Source organism: Aulonocara sp. 'chitande type north' Nkhata Bay, linkage group LG20 (genome assembly GCF_057382095.1).
Source record: "Aulonocara sp. 'chitande type north' Nkhata Bay isolate Kocher_YH1m ecotype deep benthic linkage group LG20, A_spYH_male_GT1.1, whole genome shotgun sequence".
Classification (NCBI taxonomy): domain Eukaryota; kingdom Metazoa; phylum Chordata; class Actinopteri; order Cichliformes; family Cichlidae; genus Aulonocara; species Aulonocara sp. 'chitande type north' Nkhata Bay.
The window spans coordinates 11,709,483-11,722,416 of NC_141363.1; the positions used below are offsets into that span (position 1 = coordinate 11,709,483).

Consider the following 12,934-nt stretch of genomic DNA (forward strand, 5'->3'; position numbering starts at 1 on the left):
TCAGGGAGCTGAGCAGTGTGCCAGAAGACAAACTAAGCACTGTGACAAGAAAGTGCAGCATCATCATGGATTCCTGCTCTGCAGACTCTATTTGATCTAAAATGCCTGTCAGGTTTCATTAGGTAATTGCCCTCTACATTGTCTCTGAGCTACTTTGCACCCCCCCCCCCCCCCCCCCATCTAATCAGCTTTGCTGATTCAGTTCAGAATCATTTAAATCTCCTGCAGTGACTAAATTTAGACTTACCTGTATTCATCAAAAGGACATGAAAGATACTGATCTAAAGATTTAGAGATCTCTAATTCTTTGCTTTCCTAGTAAGAAGTTAAGTCTATCAGCTGTTTGTATTGTTTTTGCTTGACTGCCATATTACGCCATCATAGCTTTACAGTGCTTTTACACACAATGGGAAGAGCAAAACCCCTATCCCTATGTTGGAAATAATGCTTTGTGGTTACCCAGGTGTCTCCCTCTAACACAGGCATAGTAGGTAGTGAAGGTATCAAAAGATGTGTTGCCCAGGCAGGTGGGTAAGACACAACACATTCAGACCAGGATACACTGTTGGGCTGCAGCCAGGTAGGGGATAAGAGCTGCCTCTAGCATTTAGAACCAGATGTTACCTCATGAATTCTTGTGACTCATACTACACCGCCCAACCACAAAAAAAACCAAAACCCTGCAACACCCCCCTCCCCCCAGAGAACTTGTGGATACTGCAAAAAGAAAAAGGAAAGAATATGGAGAAGTGGTGGGGGATAAATCATGAAGCATTTTGACAGGGGGAGGGAAGGATGAAGGTGGGAAGGATTAACAGATGGATGGATGGCAGATGAATAAGGTAGGTGGAGGAGCTAGTGCAAAAGCAAGTGCTTTTTTCCCCCCTTCCCCTCCTGACTCTCTCCATCCATCAGTGTAAATGGAATGACAGGCTTCATCGTGGGGGAAATATTTCAAAAGCACGGCTGAGTGAAGAGGCAAAGCAGAAAATAAACAGGACGGATGGCAGACGAATCAAAGCCTTGGACTGATGAAAGCGCACCCAATATCCTGTCTGTCACTTAGCAGAGGAGGCCGGCTGCTTGTTAGGACAAGAGCCTCTGCAGCTGTGAGTGTACATACATTTGCAGCGCTCAAGTGGCTTTATATGTGCGTGTTGAAGTCAAGTGACTGCATGTATGTGTTTTTTTTTAATACCATTTAAGCACCATCTAAAAGTCTTTTTTTTTCTCTGTCTCACGCACAAGAACTTTTCAGTGAAAGCACATGTTTGACAGAAAGGTGAGTCTTCCAGATTGAATGAGTTGGTGTCACATGGGTGAAATATGTCTGGCCCAGCTAGACCTAAGATAGGGAAGGAGGAGGGCCTTGGGTACAAAAGTAGGAATCCATTCCTCTTTCCTGTGTTGTTATACGCTTCATTTTCTCCACGTAAAGTGCTGTAAGGCTGTAAAAGCTCTCTTTCTGGTTCTCCTCCCTCTGCAAAACCACAAACCCATAGCTGCATTTACACAGCATTTACACATTAACACACACATTTGTATTTGCACCACACATTTGCACATACATGATGCACGCATGCTCACAGAAGTTTTTTCTTTTAAAGCTGTTAAAGAGAAACCTTTCAACTATAGTTGTAATTCTAAATGAAAGGTTGACTGTCAGTAATGACTGAAATTAATTCAGCATTTCAAAATGACAGGATGGTTCACAGTGATATTGACTACTTATCCAGTGCTCTCAGTTCTACTGTTATAATCCATCATAAATTTGTGGGTTTTATAAAATGTGTGTTTTTCTCTGTCATTACACAAACTTGCTACTGCTGTTTTTCTGAACTTGAAAAAAATGTAGGTGTCTCCTTGCATGCCAGGTGTGCAATAGCTGCACACGTGTATGATGAAATACATAAAGTAAAAACTCCAGGCTTAGTCCTTTTTTGTTTTTCAGGAGCAAAAGGATGGTGGGACCTCCTGACACCTCTAAAGGAACACTCTTGGGCCCCAAAACCCCAGGATGGGAACAATGGGCATACAGTACATTGTTTGCTAGTGAGAAATTATCTCCTATTATGATCTCATGGGGAGAAAGACAGTAGCTGTGGTTCATTTTGATGAGGAAAATTCATTTGACATTTAGGCTCCAATTTCCTACAAGTGGGAAATAAGAAGGTACTCGCTTAATTGGTGTGCTGCACTATGGTAAATGTCACCGCTCATGCAGAACTACGTAGAGCCAGATATGTTTCTATAATACTGCAAGGTGTCTGTATGCCTGGTCAATGTCTCCCCCAAGAGGTTGTAAGTTGAACAGCAAAATAAAAAACAGCCACACAGGCTGCTGCATGTAGTGGACGCTTTTTGTACACTTAAATATCTTATTATTATCTGTATTCAAAGTGTGTTTTCATTCATGTCCTGACAAGGAGATCTAAGCTTTATAGTTTGCGTACCTCTTGTTTCTAGACGTTCTGATATGCTTATACTGTATATCTTATTAAATTATCTAAATTCTCAACAGTGTTGGGCTCATTTCCTCCACCAGATCAAAAGCTGAAAACAACAACAACAACAAAAAACAAACAAACAAAAAAACTCCCTGACATGACAAGTATGGAGACAGTTAAGGGAAAATATTCCCTGCTGTTTTAGTATTCAAGAAAAAAAAGAAAGAAAATATAGACTACAGATAGTTCAAACGTATATATATATATGAAGAACAAATGAAAGGCCCCGCCTGAAAGGCTTTGAAAGGCCTCCGTTATGGAGCCATAAATGTTCTTACAAGGCTGCTTTGTACTCATGGTGAACCAAAGCGTACGACTATCATTAATGTTATTAAGTAGCTACCACCATGAGATTATGTCTGCCTGTAGTACACCAGATTAATTACATTAAGTCAGGGGAAGAGCACAAACTATAAGTATAGACTGTAAACTTATAAGTAACATTCGTCCACCATAATTTTAAAAGTATACTGTAGTAAAAATGTTGAGGTAACTAAAGTACTGGGCCTCAAAAAACATTAACATAAAAAGACGACAGGCTCTGGAAACTACACTCAAGGACGTGTGAGTTGCGCTCAGCTCGGCGCAGACTGCGCAACTTGACGCTTGTGAAGTTCCGTGTGTATCGCTAACTCGAGCTAATTCATCACAGATACCTCAGCTAGCCAACCTTGCGCAGTGTTGGCCAGGTAGACGTACAATGAGAGATATTCCGGATAAATCGAATAGCAGTTAAGTGTTCGGCATTGTAATACAAACACGTAAGTGATACAAAGCGACTTTGCCTCCTTGCTATTGGGTTGTCACGGGAAATAGCTTAACATTAGCACTAGCTCGAGCTAATCAAAACAAGCACGAAACACTCATGAGGCTCTGATTTCACCTATTACACTGCAACTACCCGGGCGTCTCCGGTTTTGTATTAGTTGTGTAAAGAAGTCTGATGTATATTTCCTAATAACTAGCAAGCCTTGCAGCTTGTTTTATTAGCTAACCAGGCACGTTAGCTAGCTGGGACCAATGTCAGTTAACAACATTAACCTGGTGTTTTATCAGATTACCGCTTGCATTTCTTCTTTCCATGTGTACTGTTTACCTTGTTGTTGTTTTTGGATACTGGTTGTTTAATAACCCGGAATGTTGCATTGAAACCACATATGTCGCCCTCCCCCATGCAGATTAGGCCGTCCAAATGGTGATCATATCAGGCACAGCCACTGTGCTGCAGCAGTTTGTCAGTGGACTGAAGAGTCGAAATGAAGACACTCGAGCAAAATCTGCCAAAGACCTGCAGCACTATGTGACTACAGAACTCAGAGAGGTAACAGCAATAAGCTATATGTGCATAATTGAAAACTGTAAGTGGAAAACCACTTAGTATACTGGATACTTAATCAAGATTGTTTCCCACTAGTTGGAGAGTTTCACAAGTAGACATGAATCCCCAAATCAGTTCAGTTGTAAATGTATGTAGTGACTTATGAAACAATATTAGGAAGCATTTTCCTCCATACTTTTTGACACTGGTCTTGTCCCACAGTTAAGCCAAGATGAAGCTACTACGTTCTACGATGAGTTGAACCACCACATATTTGAGCTGGTGTCCAGCTCTGATGTGAATGAAAAGAAAGGAGGGATTCTTGCCATAGGTAAGCATTAATAAAACGTTGTTAAAATTGTTATGTTTTTAAGTCCTGTCAATTTTGGACTTATTTAAGATCTCTTAGTTTCTATCACTATAAAATGATTATTGTTTTCATCAGTGAGTCTAATTGGAGTTGAAGGAGGCAATGCCACCAGGATCAGTCGATTCGCCAACTACCTCCGCAACCTGCTCCCTTCCAGCGACCCCGTGGTGATGGAGATGGCCTCTAAAGCTATGGGCCACCTTTCTATGGCGGGGGACACCTTTACGGCTGAGTATGTGGAGTTTGAAGTGAAGAGAGCCCTGGAGTGGTTGGGAGCCGACAGAAATGAAGGGAGACGCCATGCTGCAGTAAGTCACTAGCAGACAACAGTCACTGTGGTGTTTGCTGTTCAAATAAAACCACATATTGGTGGTGTTTACATTTGCTGGAAATGTGGGCACGTTGGGAGCTGTAATAACTTTATCTATTGCTGTAGTGAAGGCAGTGTTGAAAGTTCCTCTAGTGTGTTTTGGGTTGAAGGCACAAGTACTACTTCATATGCACTCTTATACCCCAAATATCAGCACATTCTTCTTCTGATTTCCTCTTTACCCTGTTCTGTGTGCGTGGGTGTCACCCAGCTGTGGCGTCAGCAAAACCTCCAAGCAGAGAAGCTTGACAAGATGTTGATGCAACCCGGTCACTATGTTTTTATAGAGTACCGACCAGCTTCAAATGGTTATTATTGGCATCACACTCATAGTCCAGAAAAATCCTGAACGCTTCAAAATTAGAAAATGAGAGAATGTGCTTGCCTTTTTCTATGTTTTATTTAGCTTATTATGCAATTACCATTTTCCCATTTCTAGTGGCTGTAGAATATTAAACCTTGTTACTTTCCCCAGAATGTCCACATGATGTTGTTGGGAAATAACTGAAAAAGAGTACGGGGAGATGAAAACCAAGTTGGCAATAAAAAAACCTAAAATTCATAGTTGAGCTGTGCCAAAACGAAAGAAAAAAACAACAAATCCTACAAGCTAAAAAAAATTAAGTGATCAAAATGCACTAAGCAGGAGTAAATGGTCAGAAGAACACACATAGGATTGGTTGTGTGAAGAGATCAGTGATTTCACTCCCAAGTGGAAAGTGTTCCAGCAGTAAAATTGAAAAAGTAAGGAAAAACGGGATCTGTTTAGCTCCTTAGCAAGATGGAGCCATCCATATATCAGTTGGAACACAGCGTGGTCAGTGCTCTGTTTATCTAACGAGTCACAAATAAATTTCAGTGACAGTACAGCTGACAAGATTTACAGTTTTACTATTATTTACATGCACTGTCGCTATCTTGGATTGTGAAGTCGGGGTTGGTGAGGCTGTGCAGACCTTCCAGGGCTTGCAATATCTCCGGTCGGGCGACCAAAATCTATCTCAGCCCCGCCCGTCTGGCTACAGCTGAGTTGGAAGTCCAGCTTCAGAGGGCATTCCAGTTGAAAACACCATTTGGGAAATCTGAAATTTCAATTTGCAGCTTCAAATGGTACGCACCATAGTCACTGCAGTGGAGTCAAATGAAAGGGACAGTACCTAAAACAAGGAGAGAAAGCAGGGCACAACTACACATTTAAACAAGCAATGTAACATAACTACATACAGGACATTCCCAGCTCATAGTTGCTTCAGAATTCAAACAGCGACAGTCAAAATTTTATGTCAAGCTATTTTAGGATCATATGTGGATTTTGTTTTGGTGAACAGATCGTTGAAAAAGAAGATTTCAGGTTTCTCAGGTGTATTTTGGTAAAATAAAAAATGTGGAGCAGTGCACGCCTGCATTACTTTCGTTTGCAATCTCTTCCAGGTTTTGGTGTTGAGGGAGCTGGCTGTGAGTGCACCCACCTTCTTCTTCCAGCAAGTCCAGCCGTTCTTTGACAACATCTTTTACGCAGTATGGGATCCTAAGCAGGCCATCCGAGAAGGTGCTGTGTCTGCCCTGCGAGCCTGTCTCATCCTCACCACTCAGAGAGAGACAAAGGAAATGCAGAAACCACAGTGGTACAAAGTAAGACATGTAACTGTACACCGGCAAATCATGTGTTATTCTAATTAAAGTATTGGAGAGTTTGTTTGTTTTTTAAAGAGGTGACATGAGTGGCTTTTTTTTTCTGTGACAGCAAACCTTTGAAGAGGCAGAAAAAGGCTTTGATGAGACTTTGGCCAAAGAGAAAGGGATGAATCGCGACGACAGGGTCCACGGCGCTCTTCTGATCCTGAATGAGCTGGTTCGCATCAGCAGCATGGAGGGAGAGGTGAGGTCGGATATCAGCTTGGACACATTATCAGTGGTAAAATCCAGTCCGCTCACAGTCTTATTTCCAACCAGCGTATGCGCGAGGAGATGGAGGAGATCACACAGCAGCAGCTGGTCCACGATAAGTACTGCAAGGAACTGATGGGGTTTGGAACAAAGCCCCGCCACATCACACCCTTCACCAGCTTCCAGTCGGTGCAGCCGCAGCAGTCCAACGCCCTCCTGGGCTTGTTGGGCTACAGCACACCTCAAGGCTTCCCCAGCTTTGGGGCCACACCGGTACCTGCCAAGAGCTCTCTGGTGGAGAGTCGCTACTGCCGTGAGTTGATGGAGGAGCGATTTGACCAGGTAGGTTTTAACTACAGACAAAATGCATTGTAAAAGTGTAATTGTATATTAATGTAATGTGAAAATGCCTTGGACTAAAATCCTTGACACTCAAGGACTTTAGCTGCCATGATAAATGCACTGAACAGTGTTTAGACATATAGTTTCGTGCATACTGTTGACTGAGTTTGGAATCAGATGTTAGTGAGGGTGGCCTCTGCATATGCAGCTCCCCTTTGGAAAAAACATGGAAACTATTGTAATTGTTGTCAAATCATGGCTTTCTTCATACATACTGATGTCAAAAGTCATCATTAAGGGTACAAATGTTGTCAAATGTTGTCTTTATGGGGGAAAGAGTTAAACGTTTTGCAAAATACGAAAATTTTCACGGTTTTTTTTGACAGTCAGAGTGCTGGTATCAGTCTTTGATGTTTTCTCTATGCACTAACTTGGATAGTGTGTTGGAAAATGTGTTTGTGAGTTTGCTTGAGGTTAGGCAGTTGAAGTCATACCTGTGGTAGTCATCTGACTGAATAATTGAGGAAGCTTTTGTTTAAATATCCAGGTGTGTCGGTGGGTGCTGAAATACAGGACCAGCAAAAATCCTCTGATCCAGATGACCATCCTCAACCTGCTTCCACGCTTGGCTGCCTTCCAGCCGCATACCTTTACAGGTGGGTTTAATTAACATATATGTGATTATCAGTTTGGTGCAAATTTTATGTTAGAACTTGAAACCATGTATTGTTTTCAATCACTATGCACATTTGGTCTATATATGGTTACTATTGCAATGTAAGTAGGTCATGGTTAGTACTTTTCAGGCTACCTTTTGAAATATCACTACCAGGGTTTCTACCGCTTGCTCAAATGAATGTGTTGTAGCTAATAGGAAAAAAAGATTATGTGCCATGTGGATGTTCATTTGCTGTGCAGACCAGTATTTGTCAGACACTATGGGCTACCTGCTGGGCTGCCTGAAGAAGGAGAAGGAGAGGACGGCAGCTTTCCAGGCTTTGGGGCTGCTGGTTGTGGCTGTGAGGACAGAAATCCAGCCGTACCTCTCCAAGATCCTTGAGATCATCAAGGCTGCCCTGCCACCCAAGGACTTTGCACACAAGTCAGTTATTGTTTCTTACAATTTTTAAAAAAATGTATCATTTATTAAATAGTGACATATTACACGTTCCATTACAGTGTCCCTTAAACCTAAAGGCTGAAAAGTCTAAAATTATATTATGGGTAGAATTTGCTCAGTGGTGTTGTGAATTTAAAAAAAAACCATGTTGTTGTCTATGCACAGTTTCATTTACTGATCTTTCATCTGTGCAGGAGGCAGAAGACCATGCAGGTGGATGCTACAGTGTTTACGTGTATTAGCATGCTTTCTAGAGCCATGGGTCCCAGCATCCAGCCAGACATCAAAGAACTGCTTGAGCCTATGCTTGCTGTGGGCCTCAGGTAGGACATCTTCAAAGAACTTTTTTAGCAATTCAGTTTCTGATCTGAATCATGTAATTTTCAAATTAATGCTTGGGTTTGATTGGATCGTTTGTCTGTTGTTCTGGTCTAGTCCTGCACTTACTGCAGTGCTGTACGATCTGAGCCGTCAAATCCCCCAGCTGAAGAAAGATATACAGGATGGTTTGCTGAAGATGCTCTCTTTGGTATTGATGCACAAGCCATTGCGTCACCCTGGCATGCCCAAAGGCCTGGCTCACCAGCTAGCCTCACCAAGCCTCACTAACATTCCAGAGGCTAGTGACGTTGGCAGCATCACCCTGGCCCTGCGAACCCTGGGAAGCTTTGAATTTGAAGGTAAGAACCTGGAAAAAAAACACGTACATCTGTGTGATGGATTCTTTTCCTGCATAAAATTTTAGGTCAGTAGCATGTGTCAAAGTTCAGGACCCAGTGTTTCGCAGCACAGTGTTGCATTGTAATACACAAGCAAGCAAGCAAATGTTTTTTAGTTAGCACTTATAACAGAATTACAAAGTGCTTTACAACAATGGGACTAAAACCAGGGTAGAATTAGAAGAAGCAAAATAGAGCAATGGAATTTAAAGCAATACAAAAATGCAAAAAACGGTGAATCCAAAGGAACAACATGAAAACACAGTGGAATTAGAAATGGTATATAAATTAAAACAACAACAAAAGACAGAGGTTAAGAATTTAAACTTGATACCGAATGGCTGTTGCTCTCCTCACCCAACAATCCTTTGCATTTTGTAGCTAGCCATTTTTTTATTATACTGTTCTAATGGACAAGGGCGCATTGATAAGTTGGGCTTGCTGAAGAAATTATTTAAAGAGTAGTGGCATTACTGTCCTGAATGATCATAAGAAATAAGTGGTGCAGTTTTGCTGTCTATGCACTCTATATCACATGCAGTGAAGTTGAAAATGAAATATGTTTTTAAACTAGGCTTAAACTGTCACTCGTAAGTCATTGGAGCCGCCAGCGGTGACAAAAATGTGGACCAAAAGAAATGATTATGTGAACTGCAGAAATGGCCGGGGCAGTTGTGCTGATGACTGTGCCCATCTTTCAGTGGTCGATATAAATAGCGTCTCTTCAGTCTGTCACCGAGATGACTAGTTTTTTGTTCTCCAGCAGAGAAACTGGGGAGAAAAATGATCAGTCTTTGGTGTCATTCCTCAGCAGACTGCTGGATGGGTTTGCATTTTAGTGCAAAAGCTGGGGTAACATTGGATATTTAGTTAAGTAATTCAGTCTCCACGGAAACAAGCCACCCGACTTCCTTGGTATTGAGTTTTAGAATCCCAAATAGACAAATGAAGAAGAAACGCCATTATAGGATAAATCAAGTCAGTGTTGTTTGTTTTACATAAAATAAGCAACAAAAATGCTGTTATTATCTACCAGGATACTAAAAAAAATAAAATAAAAGCAGTTGTATTGTGATTATTCTACATGAACGTCTTTCCCCAGGACATTCCCTCACCCAGTTTGTGCGCCACTGTGCTGATCACTTCTTGAACAGCGAACACAAAGAAATCCGAATGGAGGCAGCTCGGACTTGCTCACGCCTGCTTACTCCCTCCATCCACCTGATCAGCGGCCATGTTGTCAGCCAGACCGCTGTGCAGGTTGTTGCAGATGTTCTCAGCAAGCTGCTAGTTGTTGGCATCACTGATCCAGGTAACAAATGCACAGAAAAGGAAAACGGCATTACTATGCAGATTTATTTTGTTTTGTTGCTTTTATGGTGTGAGGCTTCAGAACTGTTAACAGCTACAGTGATCCATTATGGCAGCGTATAAAAAATAAAAGTGATAAAGAAAGCCAGTCTGATTTTTGTCCCTGATTTCCTGTAGATCCAGATATCCGATACTGCGTGCTGGCGTCTCTTGATGAACGCTTTGATGCTCACCTCGCCCAGGCTGAAAACTTGCAGGCGTTGTTTGTTGCTCTGAATGATGAGGTGTTTGAGATCAGAGAGCTGGCAATCTGCACGATTGGACGCCTGAGCAGCATGAACCCTGCCTTTGTTATGCCCTTCCTACGCAAGATGCTCATCCAGGTATGAGAGGCACAGTAATGGCTCAATACGAGTTTTATTTATTGCATTAGACATCATGTTTTGATTTATTTAAACCATTAAATTTGTTCATTAGGATTCCTTAGGTTCATGTGCCAAAGATGGCATGCAAGTATTCCACAGGTTTGCAAACGCTTGGCTTCTACATGCATTATTTTTCTTGTGACGATTACCTGCTTGCGTTTCAGTTGGATACCTTTAGGGGGCAGCAAAGGCCATGATATTATGCTAAGCTGAAAACTCAAAACACACACACCTGTAGTACAAAGTCACAATTGATTTTTGTCTAAACGCCTTTGTGTTTTCCACGACTTAAGCTTATTAAATGTATTCCAGATGAAGATGAGTGCATGTGCTGTGCTAACATTATCATTTTTCTGCAGATCTTAACAGAATTGGAGCACAGCGGTGTCGGCAGGAACAAAGAGCAGAGTGCTCGAATGCTTGGTCACCTGGTCTCCAATGCGCCCCGACTTATACGTCCTTATATGGAACCCATCCTCAAGGTACTGCTTTGCAAGTTCTCTGTTGTAATGGTGGATAAGTGTGTATGAATCTAAACCAGACTGAAAGGGGCTTCATGTTCCTATGCTAATAAGTAAAAGCTGAGGTCCATTACATCCTCATTTCCATGGGCCTTCAAATAAGTAATGATTTCAAAGTATATGAGGAAATGACCACATTGCTTTTAATTTTTCTAGGCTCTCATCCTCAAGCTTAAAGACCCAGACCCTAACCCAGGAGTAGTCATTAGTGTCCTTGCAACCATTGGCGAGTTGGCTCAGGTAAGGCTGTTTTTACTCTGTTTGTAATTATAAATCGGCTGTTTACTGCAACTAGATAAATCTTAGCAGAATTTATTGTCCATTGTACACAATTAATTATAAAAAAAACTCATCTTTAATCTGGGTAGTTTTAATGTAAATCCAAGCTTGTCTTGAGGTTGAAGGTAATTGCAGGCTCTTACCCTTAGATGTTTGCCTTGCTCTACCCTGACCAGGTGCTTGAATGGTCCCCTGAAAGCAGTCAGGGAGTCACAGTTAAAGGGCCTTTGAAGTTCAGACAGAGTGCGGGAGATGCTCAGGGAGACTCAGTGCAGAATGAGACAGAAGCCCAGCTCTTCGGGAACCCAGACAAAGCAAAGATGCATGAGAATGTAGGGAGTACAGATAACAGAAACTAAATGTTACTTTGAAAACAATCTGTCTGCAGCCTGAAAGCACATTTTAAAAAAAATTGTACATTTGGTAAGTGATGGTGGTTCCTAATATACATGGACTTGAGAAATTCACATGGATTCTCTGACAAATAATTTATTTAATAGCTTTAATATTAGCTTCTATTATTTTTCACTGTAGCTTCCTTGAGTTTTGTGCACTTCAGTTTATCTATAAAATGTTACGAGTTCTTATAATAGTGCCCTTTTGGCTTTAGGTGATTCTACAGAAAATGGTTAATTTATAAAATTTCTGTAGTTTTGATTGATTCTTTCTCTGCCCCATCAGGTGAGTGGCCTAGAGATGAGGAAGTGGATGGATGAGCTTTTCCCAATTATTATGGACATGCTGCAGGACTCATCATCACTGGCCAAGCGACAGGTACACAAGGAACAACTTACAAATAAATACAGACGATATACTCTTTTCTTGTTGATGATTAGTTAATGACTGTCTCTGACTTTCCACCAGGTGGCTCTGTGGACACTGGGCCAGCAAGTAGCTAGTACAGGCTATGTGGTGGAGCCCTACCGCAAGTACCCGTCCCTTCTAGAGGTGCTGCTTAACTTCCTCAAGACTGAACAAAACCAGGGCATCAGGAGAGAGGTATGAATAAATGTCATGCCATCTGGGCCGATCACCTTACGTTTCCCTCACCGTAGTAATGGGAACCTCATAGGCCAGCAAGGCTTGAAACCACTTTACAGCATGCATTGAGTTAATGTGTAGATCTCTGTAGAGGCATTGGATTTGAGTGGAAATTGTCATTGTTTAATTTCTTACATACGACATTGTTAAAAGTGCAGGGAATGCACTTCCCTCACTTTATATGGTGAGAAGCTTCTCAAACCACTCTTACTGTTTGGCTGTAGCACTTTTTGTTAGTGTCCATTTTCCATAAATACTTTGTTTTCTATAGCTTCCTTATATCTTTGAAACTCAGCTAAGGTACCAAATTTGGTGAACTTTTGAGATAGATTATGTAAAATGACCAGGTATATACTCAATTTTGTGTTCCTGTGAGGGACCACTAACTCTGTCTTTCCAACAGGCTATACGTGTTCTGGGGCTTCTTGGAGCCCTGGATCCCTACAAACACAAGGTGAATATCGGCATGATCGACCAGTCCCGAGATGCCTCTGCTGTCAGCCTCTCAGAGTCCAAATCCAGTCAGGACTCGGGTAGGTCTCAGATTACTGTTAATACAGACATTTTTTCTTCACCAAGGGTCACAGTGTGGATTAGATTAACTTTTTATTTGCATTCCTCAGACTTACAGCAGTATTTTCAGTACAACAGCTGGAAAGTCTCTAAATGAGCACGAACCCATTTTCACATCTCACAGTGGAACTTGGGACTGTTGCTGTAATTT

General features: G+C 41.6%; 1 protein-coding gene across 3 annotated transcripts in view; it reads left to right on the forward strand.

The window, feature by feature from the left end:
• Positions 1 to 3,094: 3,094 nt before the first annotated feature.
• mtor (mechanistic target of rapamycin kinase) overlaps positions 3,095 to 12,934 on the forward strand; it is a 76,113-nt gene continuing 66,273 nt past the window's right edge. Inside the window, exons 1-19 of one of the 3 annotated variants that reach the window (XM_086276199.1) lie at positions 3,095 to 3,238; positions 3,686 to 3,828; positions 4,048 to 4,156; positions 4,271 to 4,503; positions 5,997 to 6,197; positions 6,310 to 6,444; positions 6,519 to 6,794; positions 7,342 to 7,450; positions 7,713 to 7,896; positions 8,109 to 8,237; positions 8,350 to 8,594; positions 9,736 to 9,945; positions 10,122 to 10,327; positions 10,729 to 10,851; positions 11,047 to 11,130; positions 11,346 to 11,501; positions 11,851 to 11,943; positions 12,034 to 12,168; positions 12,614 to 12,743. In XM_086276199.1, coding sequence (XP_086132325.1) covers positions 3,700 to 3,828; positions 4,048 to 4,156; positions 4,271 to 4,503; positions 5,997 to 6,197; positions 6,310 to 6,444; positions 6,519 to 6,794; positions 7,342 to 7,450; positions 7,713 to 7,896; positions 8,109 to 8,237; positions 8,350 to 8,594; positions 9,736 to 9,945; positions 10,122 to 10,327; positions 10,729 to 10,851; positions 11,047 to 11,130; positions 11,346 to 11,501; positions 11,851 to 11,943; positions 12,034 to 12,168; positions 12,614 to 12,743 — 2,887 coding nt within the window. In that variant the 5' untranslated portion in view covers positions 3,095 to 3,238; positions 3,686 to 3,699. Of the gene's footprint in view, positions 3,269 to 3,685; positions 3,829 to 4,047; positions 4,157 to 4,270; positions 4,504 to 5,996; positions 6,198 to 6,309; positions 6,445 to 6,518; positions 6,795 to 7,341; positions 7,451 to 7,712; positions 7,897 to 8,108; positions 8,238 to 8,349; positions 8,595 to 9,735; positions 9,946 to 10,121; positions 10,328 to 10,728; positions 10,852 to 11,046; positions 11,131 to 11,345; positions 11,502 to 11,850; positions 11,944 to 12,033; positions 12,169 to 12,613; positions 12,744 to 12,934 lie in introns of all 3 variants that reach the window. The other 2 variants (XM_086276198.1, XM_086276200.1) reach the window with 2 other exon arrangements.